The sequence below is a fragment of the Octodon degus genome, unplaced genomic scaffold (genome assembly GCF_000260255.1).
Source record: "Octodon degus isolate 3935 unplaced genomic scaffold, OctDeg1.0 scaffold00007, whole genome shotgun sequence".
Classification (NCBI taxonomy): Eukaryota; Metazoa; Chordata; class Mammalia; order Rodentia; family Octodontidae; genus Octodon; species Octodon degus.
In genome coordinates, this window is record NW_004524583.1 from 18,656,865 (window position 1) to 18,669,801 (window position 12,937).

Consider the following 12,937-nt stretch of genomic DNA (forward strand, 5'->3'; position numbering starts at 1 on the left):
AATTAATAAAAAGTTTAAAAAAAAACCCCTGTCATATATATCACTTTATTTCTCTACTAATGTCTTAACGCGCATGATCTAGTAACAGGCCTATTAAGTCCTATACTTTCCAAGCAGTGCTAAGGGCAACAGTTTTAACAACTGAGTCATATCCCCAAAATACCTGTGATTTTTCTTGAAAGCAAAGTTAGGCATCTTGCCTTACTATAAATGAAGCATATGCTACATTTTAATTAGGCATGTGTGAAAATAAAGATGTAATCTTTTCTTGTCTAAGGTCATCTTTAATCAGTGAACCCCGCCCAGCCCTAGGTTAACAGTATCTACTAACACCTTCCTAGATACCACAAAGGGATGGATATAGTTTGAGGTCTTCTCAGGGGTTAAAGAACAAAATACTGTGTGTTTGTGGGTTTTTTTCTCCCTGCTCCAAGAAAGCAAACTCAGGATTAAAATACGAACCACGTAAGAACTGAGCACCTTTCTGAACTCTGCCGACCCACCTTCAGCTGCTCCCTGTCCTCTTCCGTCAGGGGATGTGAGCCCAGCTTCTGAAGGGTCTCCTCAGTCCATTCATCAATGAAATTTTTTAAGTTAAAAAGCTTGTCCCACAAACCCAGAGCTCGACCAAGATTTTCATAGTATTCTTCTGTCTTTTCATTTATCTGTCACAATTAAAAACAGAAGTGATGCACACAGTGGTGACAACTACGGAAACACCTGTTCCATTCAAGCGCTTGTTTTAAAATAAAATTTCAACTTAACATGTCTGGCTGACTAATTTGCTTTGTTTACCGATAAAATAGTCGTTTTAATATATCATGCAGCTCTTTCTGTTAAAAAAAAAAAAAAAAAAACCTTTAGCTGATTTGCTATAGGCTGTATGCCGCCAAAAGCAACCGTCATCCTAATACTTAAATCCTAACGTGAAAAAAGATGCTTTGTAAAAACTGACATGAAAAAAACCTAAAAAAACCCAAAAAATAAAAACCTAGATGAAAATGTACTACAGATAAATTCTTATTAATCTGTAATTTATAAAAGTATCGGGGCTGGGGAGATAGCTCAGTAGAAAAAGTGCTTGCCTGGCAAGCACAGGGTCCTGAGTTCAATCCCCAGTACCGTTGAGAGAGAGAGAGAGAGAGAGAGAGAGAGAGAGAGAGAGAGAGAGAGAGAGATCTAAGTCTTTTCAATCCCTGGTTCCACAAAAAAAAATAAAAAAGTATCGTCACTATTTAAGCAATGATGCATTAAGTATATATGTATTAAGTATATAACTGAACTCTGATATCCTGCATAAATAATATATTAACTTTTAAATAAGGAGCATATATTTTTATAGCTGGAAGAGTACAGAACCATTCTTTAGTAGTTACTCTAGGGTCAAATTAATTTCTAAGTCATAAACACTATATTATATGGCACCTTTATAATAAATATAGTTTAAATTTTAATTAGGTAAGAATATTAAAGATATACTCCTAAAAGATCAATTTAAAATATAATCTGTAGTAAAATATAAAATATAATCTGTTATAAAATAAAATCTGTAGTCAATTAAATTATCACGTACATCAAGCCATCTATCCACAATAACATTAGCCTCTTTTTCAAAGGGGGGTTCTTCAAAAGTTTTCATTTTATTGAGATGAAACTGTAGATTTTTGCAGATCTGGTTTATCTTATCTACTACTTCTAAATGCTCACTGAATTCTTCTTTGACGATTTCAATCTGTATAAAAGATAATGAAAACATTATTTATAAGTTGACACCAACTGGTAAGAATTACAGTTCTATTTTCAGTTATTCAGCTTAAAAACAACATTACAACAAAAAGTAATACCTTATTACACTGGGCTTGTTTGTTCGGTGCTGGGAATCGAACTCAAGCAGCTTTTGGAATCCTAAATGCTGCTTTATGATAATCTGACACACAAACTTTGCTCACTTTAGAATGGTTTAAAAAAATAATTCTGGAAATATAAAATAAAGTCTACCAAGAAAGCGTACCAGCTAAACTACACAAAAACAGCTCCTACATTTCTCATTAAGAATCATATTTAAGCATTTATTGAAATACAATAAATAGAGTTCAAAAAAAATACACATAAACAGCGTTCTCGACATCTTTCATGACTTCCAACCAGCTTCTAACTTGGGCTGCTGAAATGCTGCTTTCTCAAATAGAAATCTCCAGTCACTTGAAAACTAAACAGACTGCTTTCTCTTGGTTGGGATCCGCAGGGAACTGATCCGCACAGCCCAGGGGACAGCAAGATCCACAGAGGCTCAGGGAGCCCATGTACAGTGGCACGCTCTTTTAAGTTCTCTACGCTTACCTGCTACACATTCTGAAACGTCTCTAGGCTACTTATGCCTAAAATGATGTAAATGCTACAAGTATTTATTATACAGTATAGGAAACGGTGATAAAAAAAAAAGTCTGTCCAAATGCATAACATAACAATTCCTAAGAAGATAAATCTATGGTTCCAGATAGTTTCACTGGGATTTAGTGAAATAACAGACCGGATGCTGTCAAGGTCTTGGGGTGAGGGTGGGGGGCAGGAGCAGTGTGGACAGGGCTCTAAAATGACAGCGAAGGTGACCCTATGGTGACATGCAGGATTGTGCCCATCTTGATATCTGCGATGTGACAAGATTTAGCAATCCCATATAGGTAAAATCTTTAAAAAAGTAAACCAATAAGTAGGAGGGTTTCTTTCTCCTGACTGGACACAGACTGATACCCTAGCAGAACGGAGATCCAAACCCAGGGCCTCCTGCGCTTGGCCCAGGACTCTGATGGAATCATAAGTATCTGTACGTACGCGCACAGAACTTCCTGTGACGCCAGCACCAGCACGAGTTACCCCGAGCTGAACAAAAGAAAGGGAAGGAGAGGGTGCTTTCCGCAGGGACAGAAACGAATGGAGGAGCACAGTGAAGAGCACTAGGCCGGGCCTGACGCTTCCCACACGTCTGCAGTGCCCTGGCGTGCCAGCGTCTGCTCTTTCTTTCGCACTTCTGTCTTTCATTGAAAAAGAATGGGAATCCGGCACCATAGCCCAGATAAGCATCAGGTTTCCACGGCTTTGAAGGACAGAAGTTCTCAGTGAGATCATGTATCCAGATGCTGGTACAAGCATCCAGAAGATGCGGCCACTGACTGCTCCTGAAGACTGCCCAGGACGGCACCCAAGTACCCACGGCTGTGTGAACGATCAGTACTGAGATTTGCTTTCCAAAGACGGGTGTTTGGAGTTGTTCGTTTCTTGTTTTGTTGGGACAGAGTCTCACTATGTAGCCCAGGCTGGCTTGAACTCAGTGATCCTCCTGCCTCAGCCTCTTGAGCGCTGGAATGACAGGAATGTGTCACCATGTCCAGCATTGCAAAGATAGTTTAAAAAAAAAAAACTTTTGTTATTGATTTTTTATTTATTTATTTATTTATTTTGAGGAACCAGGGATTGAATTCAGGGATTGAATTCTTTTTTTTTTTTCCCCATAATTTTATTGATAAACAAATAGCAATGAGACAGTTTCAAATCAAACTGGTGGGACAGTTTCAATAATTCACACATTGCATACATTCTTGCTAGTGGTTAATTGCTGTACAAGATGCGGACATGATGTCCTATTTACAAACACCATTAGAACAAATCATTCTATTCATTAAGAGAACGTAACTATGTATCTATTCCAACCACTCTGAACACAGATACAAAATGGACATTCATCTGTATCCCCTTTTTTTGTTAAGTTCCGTTATTTGAGTATTATAGGTGTGTAAACTCAGCAAAATATTCTGAAAGAGTCCAGCAGCCCATAATAGTACTGGGTCTTCCGCTTCACTGGCAATGCCAGAAATTGTTGACCTGAGTCCCCTATAGGGAGACCAATGAGGTTGGACTTTTTTTAATATATTTATCTGCCATTTGCATTTCTTTATCTGTGAAGTATGTATGCATCTCAGGTGTCCATTTTTAGATGGGGTCTTTAAATAAGGGGGACTCTGATTTTTTTCAATTCTTTATGTTTTAGTCCTTTGAGACACAGCTGGCTATATTTTTTCCAATTGTGTGATTATATTTTCGCTTTGTTGGTGATTTCTTTGATTGTGCAGAAGTTTTTTAATAAGGTGAGATCCTATTTGTTTATTCTTCGTAGTATTTTCCTTGCAGTCTGAGTTTTGTTCATTAAGCCTCTGCCTATACCTACATCTTCAAGATTTCCACCTATTTTCTCTTCCAGCATATTTAGCATTTCTGTTTTAACATTTAGATCTTTGATCCATTTTGATTTGGTGCACGGTTATAGGCACAGGTCTAGTCTTGGTCCTCGGCATGTGGAAAGCCAGATTTTCCAGCACCAGTTATTGAAGAAGCTATCTCTCTTCCAGTGAACATGTCTGGCCCCTTCGTCAAAGATAAGGTGGCCGAGTGTGTTTGGAATTGTGCCTTCTGTTCTGTTGCATAGATCCTAAGGTCTGTGGGGAAAAAGGACTCTTCTCTGCTGTTGGTGGGAGTGTAGACTGGTGCAACCACTGTGGGAAATCAATGCAGAGATTCCTGAAAAAACTAGAATTAGAGGTCCCAATTGACCCAGCTAGTCTCCTTCTGGGTATCTGTCCAGAAGAATTAAAAACATAAGACTGGGTGTGGTGGTGCGTACCTATAATCCCAGCACTTGGGAGGCTGAAAACAGGAGGATCGCTATGAGTCCAGCCTACAAAGTGAGTCTCTGTACTAAATACATTAAAAAAAAAAAACAAACCCTCCGTGAAATATTTCAAATGCTTCTAATATTAAAAAAAAAAAAAAAAAAAGAACTAAAAACATCATTCTCAGTGATACCCACATTTACAACAGCACTATCTGTAATAGCTAAGTCTTGGAAACAACCCAAATGCTCATCAACCAAGGAATAGATAAAAAAGATACAGAAAGATAAACTTGACACTTTTATAGGCACCTACATGTGTAAACATCATACTGTCTCATTATTGGAGGAAACGAAAGAGGAAACAAGATCTGAAAGGTACAACAGATACTGTGAAGAGGGAAGAGACTATTCAAAAGAGAAACTGTCATGGTTGAGAAAGGGGGACAGGAAGTAAGGGGAAAGAAAAAAACATATACATACACAAGATAGTTACTGTAATTACACAGCTAGTTTCTCTCAGTTCATTGAAAAGAAAGCTTTGCGCTAATCTTCTTCTAATCAGTGTTTGCCTGTATCTTGTATTCCGAACAACTAGTCTGAATATGACGTGCAATGTATTATTTTTACCCTACTAGCCTGATTTGAAACTCTATTTAGTGTTTTTTACTTTTTTGTTTAGATTTTTTTTTAAACTGCAAAAAGAATTATACTCGTGTCCTGTATCTTTCATACAAAATGGTATTATTTCAGCAAATACATCAGGTGCCAATATGTTAGACACCAGAATTGTGAATGAAGTATGAAAATCCTGGAGTGTTACACATTTCTTAAAGGTTATTTTGTTCAGTAATTATAGCTGCTTTATTAATTTTTATTGCTTATTTTTTGTGCTGCTGGGGATCTAACTCACGGTCTCTGCATACTACACAAGCACTCTACCACTGAGCTGTAACACCAGCCTTTTTTTTTTTTTTTTTAAGATTTATTTATCTGGTACAGAGTCTTGCTACGAATCTTGGACTCATAGTGATCCTCCTGTCTCAGCTTCCCCAGTGCTGGGATTACAAGCGTGTACCACCATGCCCAGTTTCGGTGGCCTGCTCAGCACACCCAGGGGGCAGGGCAGGCGCGGCACGCCATACCAGGGATTAAACCCGGGTCCTTGCACTGGCCAGGCAGGTGCTTAGACTGCTGAGCTATCTGCCCCGCCCAGCCCTTTCTATTTCTGAATATATGGCTCACAACGGAGCCTCTACAATGGGTCAAGAGTTCAGGCAAAGTTAAATGATTTTTTCTATTCTGCTATATTTGTGTTCGAAATAGTTTCCAAGAACATTGCTCTTGGGAGTGTCTGAAGTGTAAAACTGTGATCAGACCTTTCTGGGTAATAATAAAGATTCTGCCTGATATTAGCCATGAAATCTTGTGGAAAAGGAGCTGAACGCCTCTCCCTCACTTTCTTCTTCCTCCAGAAGGAATTATTCAAATTCCAAAATACAAACTGGACCACATCTATGAGTAAGTAGGCTGTTATTCTTAAAATAGATTCAACATGTGGTTATAGTCTTTTACCGTTTAAAAGTCCTGGCTGGGTACACACCTCTAATTCCAGCACGCAGGAGGCTGAGGCAGGAGGATCACCATAAGTTCAAGGCCAGCCCAGTCCAAAAAATAAAATAGTCCTTACTGTTTAAAAGGTGAGGTGAGCAAGCGCTCCTTGAGACTGGCGCTCATGCTCACCACCCCTTTGTGGTGTATGAATGCCAAGGACACGGCCTACCAGGACCAAGCCCTCCACGCTACGAGCCACCATGAGCCGTGGTCTTTCTAAGTAGCAATACCAGGTACAGAAGTAGTCCTTGTGCAGCCTCAAGCCCACATGATAATGCTATTTGGATTCTGTTTTTATGGCTTCTCATTTCTTTGGCTTCAAGGGACATCATTCATTGGAGATGATGGGACAAGGTGAGTTAGAAGAGTGAGAAAAATGGAAACCAACACATTTGGAAGGGGGTACAGTGAATATCTTTCAGTATTAAAATATTTTCATATTCAACGGTATACACCTAGGATCAATTTCTAGAAGTGAAATATTTGGTCCAACAGATTGTCGAAGTTCTTAAATAATTTTGTAAAGGTTGCCTGCCTGCCTGCCTGCCTGCATTCCTTCCTTCTTTCTTTCCTCTTTCTTTTCAGTGCCAGGGAGGGAGCCAACCACAGGATTGCACACCTGCTCCGCCTGCCTCCTGTGACAGCAACAAGCTGTGAGTTTGAGATCAGCAGTGAAACCCTGTCTCAAAAAGACAAGAACAAAATAAAAAAAAACTTGGGGGTGCTTTGGGGTGCTCTGATTACTGAGGAGGTTCAACTATATCTGTCTTTTTTTTTTAATTGACAATTCTCAGTATATTTTCTACTTCCCATAAGAATCACAATGGTTTTTCTCACACTTTCTTTTGAATTTTCTAGTTACTGCAAACCTTGTGCTACTACAGTGAGTAAAAATATTTTTCTACTCTATAGTATAGAAAATACTAAAATATTAACAATTTATTACAGTAATTTCTGTATGTTGGACAGAGTTGAATGAGCTATTCTTACTAGATATTATATGAATATCAATTCTATACATAGGAATATTTTTTTTTTAAATTTATTTATTTTATTTATTTATTTATTTGTGTGTGTGTGTGTGTGTGTGTGTGGCCAGCTCAGTCCACCAGGGGGCGGGGCTGGCTGGCATGTGGTGCTGGGGGATTGAACCGCGATCCCTGTGCTTTGCTAAGCTTGTTCTAAGTAGGTGCTTTAGACCACTGAGCCATCTCACCAGCCCCAACATAGGAATAATTTCTTAAAAGCCCCCATTCTTTAACTTATTCATAGTTACAACTAATGCTGGAGCTAAGGATTTAGTTCAGTGGCACAGAGCCTGCCTGGCAAGTATAAGGCCATGAGTTCGATTCCCAGTACCAAAAACAAACAAAAAAATGAATGCTGAAGAAAGAAGCCGCAGTCTCCACGGCATTCAAGCAGTGTAGCTTTGTGGCAGAGCCCACAACTAGCATGCGAGAAGGCCTGGGTTCAAAGCTCAGAGCCAAAAGCCAAGATTCTAGATGAAGCCTTGGACACAAGCAGTTCTTGGTCAGTGGCAAAGAATGAAGTAAGCTGTTACTTCTTGCTCAAAATAATGATAAATGAAAGGTGAGCAAATATTTCAATGACAGCTTCTATATTTTTAAGTAAATCTATATTCATTCTGTAGTTTGTAATAGTCACATTGGGTTTATATCTAAATCTACCTACTGAGGGCCGGCCAGATAGCTCAGCAGATTAAAGCGCCTGCTTAGGCAGACACAGGGACGGGGATCCATCCCAGGCCTGCCCTGCCGACCCCACCCCCGGGGGCACACTGAGATGGCGACTGAGACTGGGTGTGGTTGTGCACGCCTGTAATTCCAGTGCTTGGGAGGCTGAAAACAGAAGAATTACTGTGAGTCCGATCTGATCTACGTAGTGAGACCCTGTAGACCTTGTACTAAATATAAAAAAAAAGTTTTTTTTTAAATCTACCTACTGAATAAAATGATAAAGAACTCAGAATATTAAAGAGTTAATTTAGTAGTCATCTTATAAGAACTAGAGATTATAATGTTGAGACTACATCATTCTGTTTCAGTTACTTTTTATTTGTTGCTGGGACAAAATACCCGACACCCAAAATGAAGGAAGGAAAGGTTTATTTAGCTCACAGTTTGTGGCAGTTTCAGTCTATACTTGCTGGCTCCCAGGCAGAGTGGCACATGGCAGAGAGCAGCAGTTCATGGCAGCAGAAAGCAGCAAAGAGCAAAGGGAAGGGCAGCAGCTGCGGCTTCAAGCCAGCCCCTCTCCCCTCCTTACACTATGAACAAGCTACCCTGGGCTGGGGGTGTAGAACTCACACAATGTCCATGCCTTCCTCTTGCACAGGATGAGGATGTTTACAAACTAAGAACCCTGGCTCTGTGCTGAGTCGCTGAGTTAAACTTCTAAACTTCTCAAGGTAACAGAATATATCAACCAGTACACTGTATATATGTATGTATGTATGTATGTGTATAAGAAACTATTCTGAAAATGCATATTTAATTTCCTGGATAAATGATTTATTGAGAGAGGGTTGTTAAGGGTTAAGGGGTGACACTGGTGTGGGGGCCTGTGCTTAAGGGAGCTGCAGATCTGTCATATGCAGGTCTTACAATGAATAACATGATACAGGCGTTAGGTCTTATGTTTTACATCAAAAGTTGTGGTGCATCTTATAATTGATAGACTTGAAGACTGAAGGAAGCGCAGGGCCTGTGCTGCGGGACGCCGGTTCTGCCCCCACTGGGATGCTGGATGAGGATGCCTGTGGCTCACCAGTCTGGCTACGATCAGTCACCTAGCACCGCACTCACTTCCTCACAAAGGAACGTTGTTGACTCGGTACCGGGTCTCGCTACACAGCTCAGACTTGTAATGATCCTGCCTCAGCCTCCCCAACGCTGGGACCACAGGCGTGCGTCATCTCCATGCCTGGTACAACAGGCCCAGGGCTCTCTGCCAGCATGGCATGCAGTACCGTGGATCGAACCCGGGTCCTTACGCTTGCCAGGCAGGCACTTAGACCATTGAGCTATCTCCCCAGCCCTCGGGAATGTTATTAAAGGTATCTCTCCCTTTTATAAAATCTGTGGATTAAAAGTTATGACTAACAAATTGTTTTATATAAAATTCTTTCACTAGAAGAGAAACTGTTCTATGTAAAAAATGTTTATAATCTTAAAGGAATAATCTAGGATTTAAATCTGTATATACACACAAATACTCTGCAGTTATCATTATAAAACACTAGTGGGAAGGGTTTTTAATTTTTGTTTTCTGTTTTCCACTAATGCATTAAAAAACACCACCTGGTCTTCAAAAACATGGTGGGTAAAATATGCACTTGTCTGTTCTCTCCCCAAATGCCACTGCAGTGTCAGGAGAGAACTGAATGGTATGAACCCACAAGACCAAGGACACTCTGAATGGGATGAGAAGGTGGAACCCCACAAGCTGAAGAAGGGTGCTACCTGGCTTAACACACCAGAAAAAGCCAAAATCTCAGCCAAGAAAGAGGGGGGCTTAGGATGAAGACAGCAAGCGGAGAAGCCAGTAAAAAGCCCATTTATGCCATGCAATTTTTAAAATACTCTGGAAATTTCCTTGAGGCACGTGGGAAAGCGCACATCACCATGAAGAAGAAAATGGGCTATCATTTTCTAAGGGCAGCACTTTAGACTCCCTAGCCTCTGGTAGAAAATGAAAGGCTGGCTTTCTGGAGAGGCTTCGCCGAGGACAGGGCCACCTGTCCTGACAGCCACAGGGCAGCAAGAGTAGACTGTCCTGAGGGGCCCTGTGGCTCGGCGGCCAGGACACGTAAGCAGAGCCGCAGATCAGCACTGTGAGGCCAACACTCACAGCACACTGACTAAACCCCAGGCTCGGAACCCAGGTTCTTCGGCACATTGCCTGTCAACGGCTGAAGACGCTGGGTTCTCTGAGAATCTAGGAAACCAGAACTCCCTGAATCCAATAAACAAAGATAGGACCTTCCTACTTCCCAAGGCCAACAAACCCCAGAAACTACCTCACTGGACGGAAACAGGCTGCATCTGAGCAACCCCGCTGGCTGTCTGCTCAGGATCCTGTGACCCTTTCAATTCAGTTTGATGGGTGACTAGATACACGGTCTCCACCTGCACAATGGATGCCCAAAAGGGGCTCTTCAGACTGGTCAGCTGAGTGAAACAGACGCCCAGAAAGTGGGTCCCAGACAAGAGCCATTCCTGATACTCTGGATGTCACTGGAGCCAGCGCCCTTCTACTGAGTGACTAGGAAGTTTAACAATTGCTTTCTACATCCAATTATCCAGCGGGCCGCAGTGCCCACACACCTGGGACACCCCGCAGCACTCCAGCCTGACCTCTTAACACAGGAAAGGCACATTTGTGATGTGCGGTCCTGCAGTGTAGGGTAGGGGTTGTGTTGTTTTGGTTTTTTGTTTTGTTTTGACAAACTCTTCCATCCTTCTGTCACTGTAGCTGATGACTACAGTTCTTAAAAACATAGAAAATAATGACATCTAGTGTTCAAAAATGTTACTCTTCATAGAATATGGAGGTATGCTGTGAACAGAGAGGGAGCGGCACAAAGAGAAGGCCCAAACGCCTTCACAGAAGCAGGCGGGTAGAACCTAACTTATCCTGTGCCCGTTAGCACCAGAGGGGATTTTCCTGCTGTCTTCATTCTTTGAACCCCACAGGGAAGAGACAGGGCAGTCTCAGTTCTCTTAAGCAGAAGGTGGCGGAAAGGCTGTCACATGTCACAGAGGGAGCCACTGAGGGCCAGGCCAGGCTCGGGTGGAACTGTGGCCCCAGAACCAACTCCAAGCAGAAGCTACCCACTAGTGAGGTGGGGCGATGTTTTCCAAGTTCTAGTGTTAAACTCGTTATACTCCTAGACACCCAGTAAGAGTCAGTCAGCACTAACTTCTCTTCATTCAGATGTTAAATACAACTTCATTTAGCTGGTGCTGTCCTATAATTCCAGCACTCAGACCGAAAGTTTCGGCTGTAAATAAGAGTCCACGGCCAGCCTGGGCTATACAACACTCTGTCTCAAAAACAAAACAATCAGAACAAAACGAAACAACTGAATGCACTTCTGCTGCCAAGATCCTCCTCAAGTTGGGCCCCTATTCGAGGTCGCAGTGCAGAATTCCTCGCGGGGTGCAGACTCACCTCAGCCATCCGCTTCCTCAGGTTCTCCTTGCCCATGTAGGAAGCCTGCTGGGAAATGACAGTCTCTTCTTTTTGAATCAAAGTCGTCAACACACTTTTAAAATTCTGATACTGCTTCAAGAGCTCCAGAACTCTTCCACACTGTTCAAGGCTAGGAAGAAGAAAGAAAAGGTAGAATAGCTCAACAGCTGAAAATAAAACCATCCGTTCTCTGTGTAAGTCTAACTAGGGTCGGGGAGATAGCTCAGTGGCATAAGCCCTGCCTGGCAAGTGCAAGGTCCTGAGTTCAATCCCTAGTACCACCAAAAAAAAAAAAAAAAAAACAATAATGATTAACAAGTTAAAAAAGGACTTTTCCTCTCAATGTGACTTACAATACTGTGACATCCAGATAACCTAAGAAGGATAATAAATAGATAGTTTTCATAATCCCCGGGGTGGTACTGCCACTGATCAATACCGAAAAGTTGACAGATGTAAGCTCTAGAGGGAAACAGCACTGGTAACCCTACTCAGCAGATTCTCAATTCTACCACTAAGTAAAAGACATTTGGAAAACAGGCTCCCTGGCATTATTCTGGGCACTTCCGTCGAGCTCATCAGTGGGGGACAGGCTGCTTACGGCAATGCCTGTTCTACTCACTGTCAGTTCAGCCCCTTCAGGACAATAAAACAGTGCAGAGGCGGCAGCAGTGAGCAGCCTGGCTTCTAGTGTGTCCAAGCACTATTCAGTCAGTGACTCAGGAGAAAATGCTTTGGACTCTCACCCTCACGCTTCTTCTGTGCTGGTTAGCAGAGGGTACCAGACACCCAGCACACTGCACCAATTTCTGTCCAAGGAGGGGTACAGGGGCGCACAGGAGGGACACGGACAGGATCCCGCAGAGGCCTACTGAGGAGCGGTAGAGCTAAGAGAAGCCCCAGAGGGGCTGATGCCCCCACAGCCACGGGCTACACCACTTCCTCCCAGAGAGGACGAGTGGTCTGGGCCACACATGCCCCCGCCCTGGGCTGCAGACCCCGGCTCTGAGCACTAGGTCCCCAGGATATGTTTGCAATATAAATTTCTCCAAACCCTAACTATGCCCAGACCATGTCTCAGGTTCAGGAGGACTTCTGTCCCCTTACCACTCGGTGACAGCAGTCTTTGTGCTATCCCACAGCAGCACCGTGCTTTGGCACTGTTCATTCACAATTTTTTCTCTGCCATCTTTGAATTGTGGAAGAGAACTGGCCATTTCCTCCAAGTGTTTTTTCTCTGCTTCATATCCATCTAAATCCTTCTCTAGTCTGATTAAGGACTTTTTCCTGGATTGTGGATGAGAAAGCATGTATTAGCCAACTGTTAACCAATGAGATTTTGTACAGAGAGCTGGTGCTAGGCGCCAACTTCCACCTGTCCTGTGCGGCTGAGGATGAAGTTACATCTTCTGTTGCTGAGTCCAGGCGGCTCTCTGCATTGCTGGA

General features: G+C 42.3%; 1 protein-coding gene across 1 annotated transcript in view; it reads right to left on the reverse strand.

The window, feature by feature from the left end:
* Positions 1-12,937, reverse strand: part of Syne2 (spectrin repeat containing nuclear envelope protein 2) — a 225,010-nt gene that overhangs the window by 176,730 nt on the left and 35,343 nt on the right. Inside the window, exons 14-17 of the mRNA XM_023702960.1 lie at positions 12,599-12,778; positions 11,471-11,621; positions 1,574-1,732; positions 504-665 (exon numbers count right to left, since the gene is read on the reverse strand). Coding sequence (XP_023558728.1) covers positions 504-665; positions 1,574-1,732; positions 11,471-11,621; positions 12,599-12,778 — 652 coding nt within the window. The remainder of the gene's footprint in view (positions 1-503; positions 666-1,573; positions 1,733-11,470; positions 11,622-12,598; positions 12,779-12,937) is intronic.